This window comes from Rhinolophus sinicus, chromosome 4 (genome assembly GCF_057876585.1).
Source record: "Rhinolophus sinicus isolate RSI-liver-muscle chromosome 4, RSI-T2T, whole genome shotgun sequence".
NCBI lineage: Eukaryota > Metazoa > Chordata > Mammalia > Chiroptera > Rhinolophidae > Rhinolophus > Rhinolophus sinicus.
This window is the reverse complement of record NC_142504.1, coordinates 105,355,887-105,368,638: the sequence shown is the minus strand read 5'-3', so window position 1 is coordinate 105,368,638 and position 12,752 is coordinate 105,355,887. Positions and strand designations below refer to the sequence as shown.

The 12,752-nt window shown below is 43.4% G+C and overlaps 1 protein-coding gene across 12 annotated transcripts in view; it reads right to left on the bottom strand.

The window, feature by feature from the left end:
* NEDD4L (NEDD4 like E3 ubiquitin protein ligase) overlaps nt 1-12,752 on the bottom strand; it is a 310,035-nt gene that overhangs the window by 42,708 nt on the left and 254,575 nt on the right. For 11 of the 12 annotated variants that reach the window (XM_019755309.3, XM_074339904.2, XM_088798016.1 and 8 more), the window contains 4 exons: nt 8,690-8,821; nt 8,066-8,185; nt 6,768-6,965; nt 1,011-1,088 (listed from right to left, as the gene is read on the bottom strand). In XM_019755309.3, the coding sequence (XP_019610868.2) occupies nt 1,011-1,088; nt 6,768-6,965; nt 8,066-8,185; nt 8,690-8,821 (528 nt within the window). The remainder of the gene's footprint in view (nt 1-1,010; nt 1,089-6,767; nt 6,966-8,065; nt 8,186-8,689; nt 8,822-12,752) is intronic. The other variant, XM_074339903.2, reaches the window with a different exon arrangement.

The window sequence follows — 12,752 nt, the reverse complement described above, 5'->3', positions numbered from 1 at the left end:
AGGGAGGAGGATGGTTAATATGAAAATGTTAGACAGATGCTTTACTCATGTCATCAGGTAGTTGAAAAATCTAGTATCTGTAATTCTCTGTTGTGAACTCTCTCTGTTCAAACTCGAGAACCAAACAGACTTGAATAATTTTTTCAAGAGAGGGCTGGTGCGCTCTCATTACCTGAACTGTGCCTACTTGTTACCTGAAACTCAGGAACCCAACAGGTCCAGACCACACGCAATCTTCACTTTTCTAAATTCACTCTCCAGACATTGTCTGGGCATCAAAACCCAGGAACCAAGCAGATGTGGAGAGCGAGGGATATTTGTATAACCTGATGAATAAAGATTGAGCCCTAACCTTCCTAGCTTCAAAATTTTGCCATAATATACTACACACCAGGCAACAAAAGAAGGCTGAGTCTCCCCTTCTTCGTGCCACTGTAAGGATTTTTTATTGGGGGTGGGTTGAGGAGAATGTGTGGAAAATGTCATTCAAAATCCAATTTGGAGTAAATAGCTCAATCCCACTCAGGCCCCCAAAGAGAACAAAAGGATAAAAACATTAGATTTATAAACAGTCGTCAACGAGGAAGAAAAACTTAAAACATCTACAGGCTAAGTGACTTGTAAAAACCTCCTGTGATTACCTATGCCTTTTTCTTCCACTGTTTTTAATGTTTTCGTCCCTATGACTAAATAAGCATTATGGGTGGAACTTAGTGGTTGCTAAGCTACAAAATAAATGTGTGCTGCTTAAATTGTCACCTGTAAAGCATGCCTCTTACATCCTAGTTACAAGGTCTACCTTCTACCAGCAGCTAGCAATTCAGAAACCTCTTTCATATGTATGAAATGCATGTACTACTAGAATTCAGCCATATATCCAATTCTATTAAGAAATGAGACCAATGGGACTTGGAGCCTGGAGAAAAAGGTCACAGGGACCCTCCATCAACAATAGGCAGATGAATCAATAACCGTTTTCAGATGTGTCCACGTGTTTCCAGTGTACTCACAGGAAGAGGGCCAAGGTCATTGGGATTTAAAGGTGCTTTTGACCGCATATGTACTGGAAATTTCAGGCGTGGATCTTCCTGTAAGAAAAATGTAGAAGGCAGAAGGTGGTAAGAGTGACTGTGCAGTTCTGGCTCCTCCCCTTCCGGAGCTGTGTGTTCCAAGGCAACCAACCAGGTTGCCTGTGCATGGAGCTGCACTCCCGCCTGCACGGAGACATGGAGATCCCATCTTTGAATGGGGGAGCCTGGCTGACCATCGCTCAGAAAAAAGACGCCACCCCCTCCCGCCACCCTTCCCCCAACCTTGGTGAAAGAAGGAAGAACGAATATTTAGATAAAAGGTTAACCATTTCCGGAAGACTTTAAGCAGGTGAAGAGAAAGAGGGTCCCAGCAGTGATGTTACTATGGAAACCAGAATGAAGAGTGACAGCAAAGAGCAGGCTGGCTTCCACAGAGAGGGAGTGGGGACAGTGGTTTGTAAGTCTCCCTATGGATCCGGAGCCCCGGAGCTCCCCGCTGGCCTCACACGTCAGGAACAGTTAGCACTTGCGCTTCCTGCATCTCCCGTCTGCTCTTTCCTGAACGAAAGCTGAGAACCTGACTGTGGTCTGGCGGCCAAGTCCTGTGCTATCCTGGACGTAGTCGGCCTCACAACAGCAAGTCATAGGCCTGTACACAACTTTCCTGAGATCCTCGAGTTTTACAGATTAGATTCTCATTTATATCCAAAAACTAAAAGTTTGCAAAAGATTTTCCTTAAGGGGTATGCTTCAAAAGATACCACAGAGAACCAACAAGAGACATATGTATTCTCACATTTTCTGTCATGCTTCATAATTGACAAAGAACAGTGAGACATATGATGTGATATTACAACCACCCTGTTTGGAGGTTGGGGTTAGGGTTAGGGTTAGGCCTGGTCTCTGCTTCTTTAGAAGAGGGAACTGAGTTTCACGGAGAAGGAGAACATGCCCAGAGGTTCTGACCCAGAGTCTGGGAGCTGCCTCTCACTTGTATAGACCCAATGAAAATGCAAGGCAACTGAGGGAATTCACATTTTAAACTCAAAAGACTAGAAAACAAATGATAAAACTCAGAATAATAAATTGTCAATCAAATATGCTGAGATGAAAAAAAATCCTTTAAAAATAACCCTTTACTTCAATTATATTAAAGCTTTTATTACTATCAAATTATTAAAAGGTTTTATGCCTCAGTATTTTCCCGCGTCAATAAGAAAATGAAATAATTGGTATAAACCTTGGAAAAAAATAAAACTCACTTTGTGACTGTTAATGGTATGGGGTTTCCTTTGTGGATGATGAAAACATTCAAGTGTATATTTTAAATGGGTGAATTGTAGGTATGTGAATTATATCTTGATAATGTTGTTAAAAATTTTTCCACCCCTAATCAACAGTTTAACCATTAATATCACTGGATTACATGTAACAAAGTAACAGACTTTTAGAATTGGCAAGAATAAAATAAAAACCACAAAAAATAAAATTAACCTTTGCTTTCTGTTAGCTATAGCAAACTTTTAATTAAGAAATAAACCATGATAGTAGTTTATGATGGATATTGACCCTGAACCTCACTAATAAGTATTTTTAAAGGACAATAGAGGCATAAAATAGGTCTGTTATTCTGTGGAACACGTACAGTGTAAACAGATATTCTGAGTAGGTTTAGGATTCAGAAAGTCCAAGCAGCTGATAATCTGGAGAACATTTGTGATAGGTTATTCATGACAGAGGAAAAACTCAGAGCACTGAACTGCACAAAAGCTACCCACTCGATGCTAACTGTGAGCTGGGTCAGCTAATGCCACAACCCCAGGGGACCCTTGGGGACCCACAGAGCCCCGACCTTGCTAGGTTTAGAGAAAGCCTGAGACTGCTATTAAATACATGAATGAAGAGAAGGGCTTCTGAATGCTACATGCAAGGCCAGTCTTACCTTGGAATCACACACACAGACTACTGTGAAAGATAATCAGCCCTTTTGGTAAAAAGCTGGTGATTTAAAGGAAATAAAAAAGCAAACAAAAAAAAGAAGCTGAAATTAAAGTGCCGGGGGTGGGAGCTGGGGGAGGGGGGCATGACGTATTAAAATAACTCAGTTGCATAGGTCTGCTATAATGGCTTTGCATGGAAACCCAGAATTCATAGACTATGAGGGCTTAGAGGCTCTTAGGGGTCATATTATTTTACTATACCAACAAAAATAAAAATAATGGCAGTAGCTGCCACCCCTCAAGCTCTGCAGGCTAAGTCTAGTGGGTACACTGAACCCTCGACCACTGAATTCCTGGAACAACCAAGGAGGCAGACACCCCCAAGCTGATGGCACAAGTGGGGGGCAGCCAAGGCGCCATGTGAGTTATGGCAACTTTAGGGATCACAATAAGTTGGACCAGTAATGAGGTCTCCAATGATAGGAACACAAATGAATAAAATATGAAAAGCACATTTGGTTGTTTCTCCCTTTCCTCAGCATTGTAAGGGTGCTCTTACTATTTCACAATTATTTCAACATTTCACAATTGCTTCCCTCAATTCAGTTGAAAGCGGTTTTAAACAGCATGCAAAGACCAACCTTTTTAAAAAACAAAAAAGGTTTCCAGCAGAATCATTAAAAAAAAAAAAAAAAAAAAAAAAAAAAAATATATATATATATATATATATATATATATATATGAGAATGCTCGCTGGTTCAAACAACAACTGTGGTTTTCCGTGCTGGAAGAGATCAACAACCCTGCCGAGGCTACAGTGAGTTTTATTAGTTTGGACCCAGGTAGAAAAAGAAACCTGAAACTTAATTAAGGTATAATCTTTCTTGCTACAAAAATAAGCTGATGCTTTGTCTTGTAAAAGACATAAATATACTCTCACATACATGCATCGAGTTGCTTCTTTAGCAGAAAGAATGGGCAAATTGAAGGCCTCCTGGAATCTCTCCTCAGTCACCTGGTGGCCTGACCAGGGTGGGGACAAGTGAGCCACTTGCTGGGAAGTCTGGCTACAAGGACTCCTCAGATGGACAGGGCTTGTCACTATCTCATAGGCTTACTGCCTCCTTCCAGGTGTTACTAAGGGACTGGGCACACTGCCGACAGGATTCGCTTTCAGGGTCGGGGGCTCAGACGCTCATCCAGACGGATTGCTGGCACACTGCTTTCATAGACGGCCATGCTTTATAAATAGACTTTCAGAGGGAACTTGCCTCTGTCAACGTATGGAAGGGAATGTTGGCTTGCATCTCCCCGCTTCTGGTGACTGTAGGAACCAAGAGCGCGGAGGTTAAGGGGGAAGGGGTGCTATTTTCATTATTCTCAACCTGTCCTACCAGTTTGTCTTCCTTTTTCTATTGTAACTCTCAAATCTAAGAAGAGCTATGCTGCCCGCTCTCTCTTTTAAAACAGAAGCAAATCCCAAACTGACTCAAAACAGATTTTAAGCTGAAAATTATCTTTCCAGTTCCCTCTACCCCTCCATCGTTTGTCAAAATGAACATGAACTGCAGACTAGGCCTTCGACAGTGAGCATTTTGTACAGGCCTTCGTTTAGAAGAGACAGCACAGCTGTGCTATGTAGCACCTCGGAGCTTAGTGAAGAAGAATAGTAACTTGTGGAATTTCCAGTTGTTAGCTTAAGGATTTTCAACAATGGCAGCAGCACCAAAATGCTGCTCTCACAAATTAAAAATTTAAATCAGTAAATTAGCCAATAACAAGTATCTGGGTAAAAAAGGGACAACTGGAAATTCAAACTGGGTTTCATTCAGCAACGAAGCAGGCAATAAACAAAGCTAGTGCTATTTAAAATAAAATCCGCCCAGCTGCAATTACACTGCAGTTGTGGCGTGAAAGGCTGTGAAAAGGTTAGGGGATTTGATTACTAAGCTAGTTCAAATTACTAAAATCATAGCTTATGTTGGCAAGCCACAGTGGCTCCGTACACTAATCCATCTACTTTTACAATATTTATATCCCCTATTTCTGGAGCTCTCATTTCTGGCAGAGGCTTTATAGAAATGGGTATACTAGCTGGACAACCACAGATTACATGTCAGTGAGAAAGAAAGACTTAAACACCAAACTCCATTAGTATATTTTCCCCAAAGCTGCCTATCGCTTACTCTCATCCTGCCCACAACCCTATAATACCATCTTCAGACTCAAAGGTGAGTCAGACAAAGCTAGCTACATGTTATTATATGCCTTAGAGGTAGTGATGAGTTTAAATGAATGTCACCAGGATCGAAATGGTAAGTTCTCTTGGCATTCCTTTACTTCAAAATAGGAAGAACTTTTTGAGTGCTTCTCACTAAGGGGTGTTTGGAAATATGTGGGGTTATTTTTGGTCACCACTATGGTGGAGTAGGGGGAGGAGGAACCAAAGATTAGCATTCCCGGGAAGGAACCAAGATGTTAAGTGTCCTGCAAGAAAAAGGCACAGTCACAGTCCTGGCCCAAATGCCGACAATGTCCTCATGGAGACGTGCTGTACCATGATCCATAGGATTGGACAGAGAGAGAGCCGTCTAGGCCATCACGTCCAAATTCTCAAGGGACTGAATTAACATCACAACCTGGGCAAAGTAGAAATGACAGTCCAGGTCATTTTGGCCCAAGCCTCGTCGTTAACACAATACCGCTGTTCTATCAAGTGGACACACTCATTGTCTTCACTAGAAATGGGAATTTAAAGCATGTGTTCACCGTCAATCCAAAACCAAAGACTAGGGTCAATGACAGCCACCAGAATGCACCCAGCTTTCACATAACATCAGCTCCAAGCAAGTAGCACAGGTGCTAAAAGGACTGAGCTACACTGTGTACCCCGACCCTTGGATGGGGAACTGAGGGAGAGGAAGAAAAACAAACCTGCAGCATCGGAAATAGCCAGAAAACAAGAAAACCAACTTCAGTTTAATCACAGGTCTAGAGGTCACACAGGACAAAAATACCACTGAGTTTTCAAAGAATTATAAGATACATTACATAGCACTACTGATTCAGCTAAAAAGAATAAATTGAGGCGGAATATACAGATATGCACATTCACTTTTAATTAAGCTCATCTTGCCCAAGTGAATACGACACACAGGTTCTTTCTCATGTGTGACTCAGGGACTCACGGAAGAGCAGCATAAGAAAAACGAATTTTGACAAAATGTTCACAAATTTACAACCAAAGTCCTCCAGTTCGTCTCCTAACTCACCATTAAAGATATGAAATGTGGCACAGATGTGTAAAATACTCATCTGAGGTGAACAGTAAAAATCAAAAGGACAAATCAAATAAAGATGGATAATGTCAATCAAAAGGCAAAAAGACATTGATAAAAATTCTTTTTCAAAGGATTAGAATTTCTATTAGAATTCACATCATGAGATGTAAAGCAGTGACATCAAAATCCTAGCAATATGGAGCACTGCTTCCCCTCCCAACCCCCGCCCCAAATATGATAAATTGTCAAAACTAGAGCTTCCAGGAGTGCTATGAAGAAAAGGCATCCAACCTGGCCCCACCACCAAAGTTGGCCTTTCACCTGGACCCACCATCACCCGCTCCGAGCAGCCCACACGCGCAGCGTCTGGAAGCAAGCTGAGAAGACCCTTTGGAGGTAAGCTTCAGTGTCAGTGAAAGTCTTCTACAAGAACCATGAATAGGGAGTGAGGAAATGAAGGAATTAATGCCAGACCTCACGATGAAAATGGAGCCAAATAAAAGCAGCAGCCTTACCCACGTTGTAGTCTTTGAGTTATGGTCAATGAAGAAGGGCCGGCCGTTTGGCGCTATCCTCATCTCCCAGCCGGGTGGCAGGAAGCTCTGTGTGCCTTTGTGTTGTGGTTTGGGGGAGTTGTAAGGTGATGGCTGTGGGGACTGTGGATTGGAAAGGGTATCTTTCACAGCCCGGCGTATGGGTGAATCCTTGGCACCCTAAGAAATAACAATGAGCATTAGAACTCTTGTCAGGTGCTGTTCCAGATGGGTCAAAATGTACCTGGGTATCACGGAATGGTCCTCTTTGGAGAGGGATGGGGGAAGCTCCTAAAAAACCTGTGTCTGTCATTCTTGTACTTTTGAATCAATCTAACTTGAACAGTTTTCTGTTGGTTAAACACACAACCATATTAATTACTTATAACCACCATCCTTTGATCGCTACTGGGTATATATACCAAAATACTGTTCTTTATTGAGCATTATGAATGGAGATTTTACAGAGGGTGGAGAAAAATGTGCTCCTGCTCTTACTGAGCTCACAGTCTAAGAAAGAATGCATTGGCAATTTGCAGAGCACTACAAGGAAAACCTGTATCGTTGCACGCAACCACCTGGAATTGCATCGTTCCCCATGACATTTTTATCACAGTTTGGAAGAGCTATCATCCATTCCCATTTATCAGCATCTTAAGCCCAGGGCACAGAGAAACCTACAGCTCTCTCTAAGACACATTCACGTGGTAGAGAATGTCTACTCTCTGGCTTCTCTAACTCTCTGGCACTTGTGACGTTGACGGATGGCACTGAAACCACACAAACAGGACAGCAGAAGCAGATGCCCAGCAATGACTCAGAGATGCAACTATGCATCAGAAGCACGTAGGCCCACACAATGACAGACCCTCAAGTCAAAAGGAAAAAAAAAATGACCAAAGCCACAGCTGTGTTTTAAAACTCAATAGAAGCGTTGGGATTTGAAAGAGTTACTTTGCAAGTCTCATGAGGTAACAGGCCATAAGGAGCGAAACACAACAAGAATGGAGAAAGTTCTGAAAAGAGGGGCCCACACGTCCAGCACAAGTCACCAGGGACTCAGGCAAATGAGAATGAGAATCAGGTGAGAGTCCGGGGGTGTGAGCTGGGTGGCACAGAGAAGCACGGAGGAAGGCTGCACAAGAAAACCCTCCACCACGAACACAACGACTGAGCAGAGACAGGAAAGGGGCTGTGAAACAAAGTCCAAGTTAAGAGAGAAGAGAGAATGAACAGTCCCAGGACAGATGTGACCCCAGTTAGAGGAGTAGCCTTCTCACCTCCAGTGGGGCAGATAAAGTTACTGTTGGCGAACTGAGGCTACGAGGCCGGCGGATCTGAGGCTCAGTTAGGTGGTTGTTACTGTTTGTGGCGGGTCCACGAGCAGCGTCTTCTGCCAGCTGCGTTGGAGGCAAAAACAAGTTAGCTTCACATGAGGACCTCCCCGTGTGTGACTAGGAGTGTGGACCCAAACAACCACACAGCCAGCCATGACAAGAGCTCTGGCCTACTGAAAGCATGGAGGAAATGATTGAACATAATAAAGGGGAAAAGGATGGGAAACACATTCATGGGAAATAAAAATGAATCACTAGCCCCAGCATAGACACTCATCTGGGGGCGGGGAGGGAGTGGGAGAGAAGCTATGCATTGTAATAGGCTCTTACTTGGAAAGTATCTTTCCCGGGATATTTTAAAACTGTATCTAAGGATAGACCAAGTTGGGGACCAAATGCTTCTTTAGGCAAGTATTATGCTTCAAATACTGCATTTTCCTGGTGAAAAACGATTTCTGAAACATGGGTTCTCTAGCACAACACATACACATCAGGACTATGGAGCTCATGTACATTTCAGCTTCATTTCTGCTGCCGCAATTTCAAGTGGCGTGGCGATCTGCGTACCTGCACGATAGGCCGAGTCCAAGTGGTGGTTCGATTGTTATGATTGACATAGTATGTGCGTCCCTTAGCATCTTTTCTTTCTTCCCAGCCTGAAGGGAGGCCCGGCGTGGTATGTACATAGGCCACTGATGGCTGTTTGTGTAAGAAATCATTATTATTTAATATCTTGCATTTGTTTTCTGATCAGTTTCATACAGCAATGTACATCCAGAGAATTTCTTTCTTTTTTTTCCTAGACAAAGTTAAGTTAATTCTATTTGTACAGAAAACATTAGCGTCTGGAAAACAGCTAATAGATTTCCAGTAGCTTCACGTCTACTGTGAAATGAACCCCGTACAGCTGGGGAGTCCAAAATCTTACAGAACTCAGTTCTAAGGCCCTGAAGGCTTCGATAAAAACGGTCGTTGCTAACGCGATCATCAGGAAAGAGCAAATTACAAGAATGTTTTCGTTCCTAAATTTTACCGTCAAACCACGTAGAGCTTAAAGGTATTTCAGATTGTCAGGTGTCACTGTCTGTGAGAGGAACGCTCTGAATATTTTTGCCTCGGTATAGCTGCCACAGGGATCCTCTCCTCTTATTCCTAAATTCTTCATCTGCTTAGGGCCCTTACATTTTCTCTTTCATGGGACAAAAGAGTCTTTTCTCTAGGAAGCCGGCATTCACGCCGGTGGCATATAATCAAGAGGACCAACCAACACACCTCACAGCCCCAGCTCCGGAAGCCACCTGGCAATCTGAGGGGAGGATTCCCAGGGAGCCTGACAACTGAGGCTTATTTACCCTGTCTGCCCACGAGACGGCTGTCTCTTTAAAGGGTGAAGGAGGCACAGGCAGCTTCCAGGTCTAGAGACATGTCCAGCATCGTGTGACTATATCTGGATAGTCTAAATTAAATCGAAAAAGGATTCCTGAGACACTTGGACCTGTGAGAAGCCGTCTGAGAAACGTGGCTGGGGCGGACAAATGCTGGAGTAGCAAGGATGTTTCAGTGACTCATGGAGGCAATGAGGTGGACATCTGAGGTCAGTGCTGTCCCAGGAGGAATTCCTGGATGCGGATGCTGCCGATAAGAGAGGTGTAACTGGGAAAGGGGTGCTACTCGAAGGGTGGGATCTTAGAAACAAGAAGCCAACCATGACTCCCCAGGCCCCCAGAAGAAAGTATAAGAAGAGGCCAAACATTAGGAATCATCTCCTCTATGAGATTAGAAGGGAAGCACTTGTGTCTGGGTATCATCTTCCCTAACGAGGATCTGCTGACCCTCCAGATGTTTCACCAGCTGTAATGTCCCTGGGATTAGGCCGAGGGTGTACATCTCGCAGCCCCGTTACTCCCTGTGCTCATCCCATCTTTTGGGTTCACTATCAACAACGTGCTGTGGCAGAGACGGTCACATCAGAGGGTCCCCAGTCCGCTGCAAGACCCTGAATTAGAAAGCACAATTGAGGAGGCTGCCACGTCCTTTGGGGACTTCAGTTAACAAGGCTAAATATTCTACTTCATGAGCTCAACAGCACATTCCAGAAAAAAACTGAGGCCATGAGGCAGCTGCCTCAATGGGTATTTCTAAAATGTTTATGGGGCAAGGCAAGATTACTTGTAAGAAAACTGTCTGCTAGAACGGCAGCACCTATTTCCTTGACATTTTTCTAAATCTGAAGGCCCCATAATGGTAATTCCAAGACTCTGACCACATGGTGTCCTGGATCTAGGTGTGTGGATTCAATAAGAGCAGAAGAAACACCAACGTGCAGGCTGCATCCTTCCACGAATACTTAAGACAGATGAATTCATCTACAGCCTGAACCTCTTTCCTCCCTCACCCTCTAGCTATGGCACCAATACAACAGAGCGACTGCCAGGCTTTTTTTTATCTGGGCACTACAAGAATTGACTCTGGTGAGCCAAGTCAGAACCCAAGGTGTAACCTAAATTAGTGGTCAATTTGTCTTTTTGGCAAACTACGTGCTATCAAGCTTTGACCTACTATTGCTTATATGATGACCAAAAACGCTTTGGCTAAATGGAGTATTACATGAGATTGGCCTCTTTTCCTCCTCCCTGTTATTTTTTTGGGAGAGGCAACGAGATATGCCCTCACAAAACTCCATTCTGGAAACCTTAAGGACAGTTTTACAGTTACAGCATCTCTGGAGAAGATATTTATGAGGAGACCGATAAACTAAAATAACTTGGATGTGTCGTGGCTCATCTCAGAATCGAGTTCTAACGCTGTAGGACTTCTTAAGCAGTATTCCAGCAACCGGTTCCTTTCGCAGATCCCCAGTTAACAGGACAAATCAGTTTATGGACAATTAGGAGCGTAGCAGAGAAACTGAATGTGACTAAAATGTTCCTTCTACCTTGTATTGAGAACTGAACTGGCAACCTATAATCTAGTTCCATTTATGTGAGATGGTATTATTAAAATGTTTCTTTATAGGTTTTCTTCCAAATAACCATGGAAAACCTGTGCTGTTGATTTCATTTGTGACTCAAAACACTGCCTCCAGTCACACACAGCTGGGGGGCGGGGGGGACAGCTTCGACAGAGCCAAAATCAGACTTCTACTGCTGTGTGTGTGCACGCGTGTACATGAGCACCTATGTGCATTCCATTCTTCTTTAAGAAAAACTCTGGCTAGAGACAAGTTAAAAGCTGCAAGTCAGTTTCATTTCATATCTCACAGCTTTTCATTTGAATATGCTATTGTGTTTCACAATGCCAGACAGCCATTTGCCATCGCTTCATAGGGGTTCCATTTATTTCACTGAAATGAAGAACTCAATTATGATTACACTGTAAAAGTGTCAACATGCTTTTACAGGTAAGGGTTTGGCACTCTCACAGGCTCTCCAAGGGTCACTCCAACCCTACCATACCTGTGACCTCTGTTTATTTCAGGGCATAGCTGGCAAAAACCAAAAGGACGAGGCTGTCCCTCCCTGGTTATCTCATAGAGTGGGCTCGTCCTTAGCTAGCTGGAAAGGGACACCAGTGTGTACTTATTTGTCGTAAATGAAAGGGCTGTGGTTGTGCAGGTGGGAATCAGGGCTTGTGAATTACATGATAGAAATAAAAGCACTACCATGAAAAGATCGATGTACCAGGATGGTTAATGCGACGTGGTGTGTAGTGCCAAAGGGGTAGGGCTGGGGGGGCTGAACATTCATTAATGTGGAAAAATTATGTAAACTGTGGTGCATTCACATCACGGAATGTTATGCAATTATTAACACATCCCAGAGAAATGGGCGTAAGTGAAAAACACCAAGTTGCTAAGGAATATGTACATGAGAGCCCCCTGTTCTCCGTGTGTGTGCACGCGTGTACACACACACATCTGTGACAGCACAGCTCCAGTGTGAGATTGTACACTTCAGTGTGGTGCGATGTGAAGGGATGGCCGATGGCCTAACAGGGAAAATACACGGTAGGAGGTGGAATTGGAAAAGAGTAAGTGAAGGGCATTGGAAACAAGGGATGGGGAGGGTGGAAGCGAAACAGATGTGATACTTTGAAACCTACCTAAATTTCTAGTGTAGCCATAAAATAAGTTGGCTTATTGCAGCCAAAAGATTACCAGGTAGACGGACAGCAAGAAAGGAGGTAAAACATTTAGGAACTACTACTCTTGCCCAGTGCTTAAAAAAGAAAAAAACAAAACTAAACTCTTACTTTTGATTCGTTAGTGGGGGAGGGGAGAGCACAGGCAAGAAAAAACGACCATGGCAGATGCCACGGGATCTCACTGACATGACCACTACCTGTCCTGCCAGGTAGCTCTTACCATGGAGCCCAGTACGTTCACAATTCAGTCTGTCCCGTCATTTAATAGCACACCTATCACAACACTCCAATACTAACAGCAGGTTCCAAGGCCAATAAAATACAAAAATGGATGCTAGAGGAGGCTCATTAGCACTGAATTCTATTAAAATTGTTTCATGACATGATCTCATCTACCTTGTAGCTCTACTCTCACAGAAATTTCTGCTGTACAGTAGAAAATATGCTGGTTCCTTTGGCGTTTCCTGAATTCTGCTGGAGGGTGAGC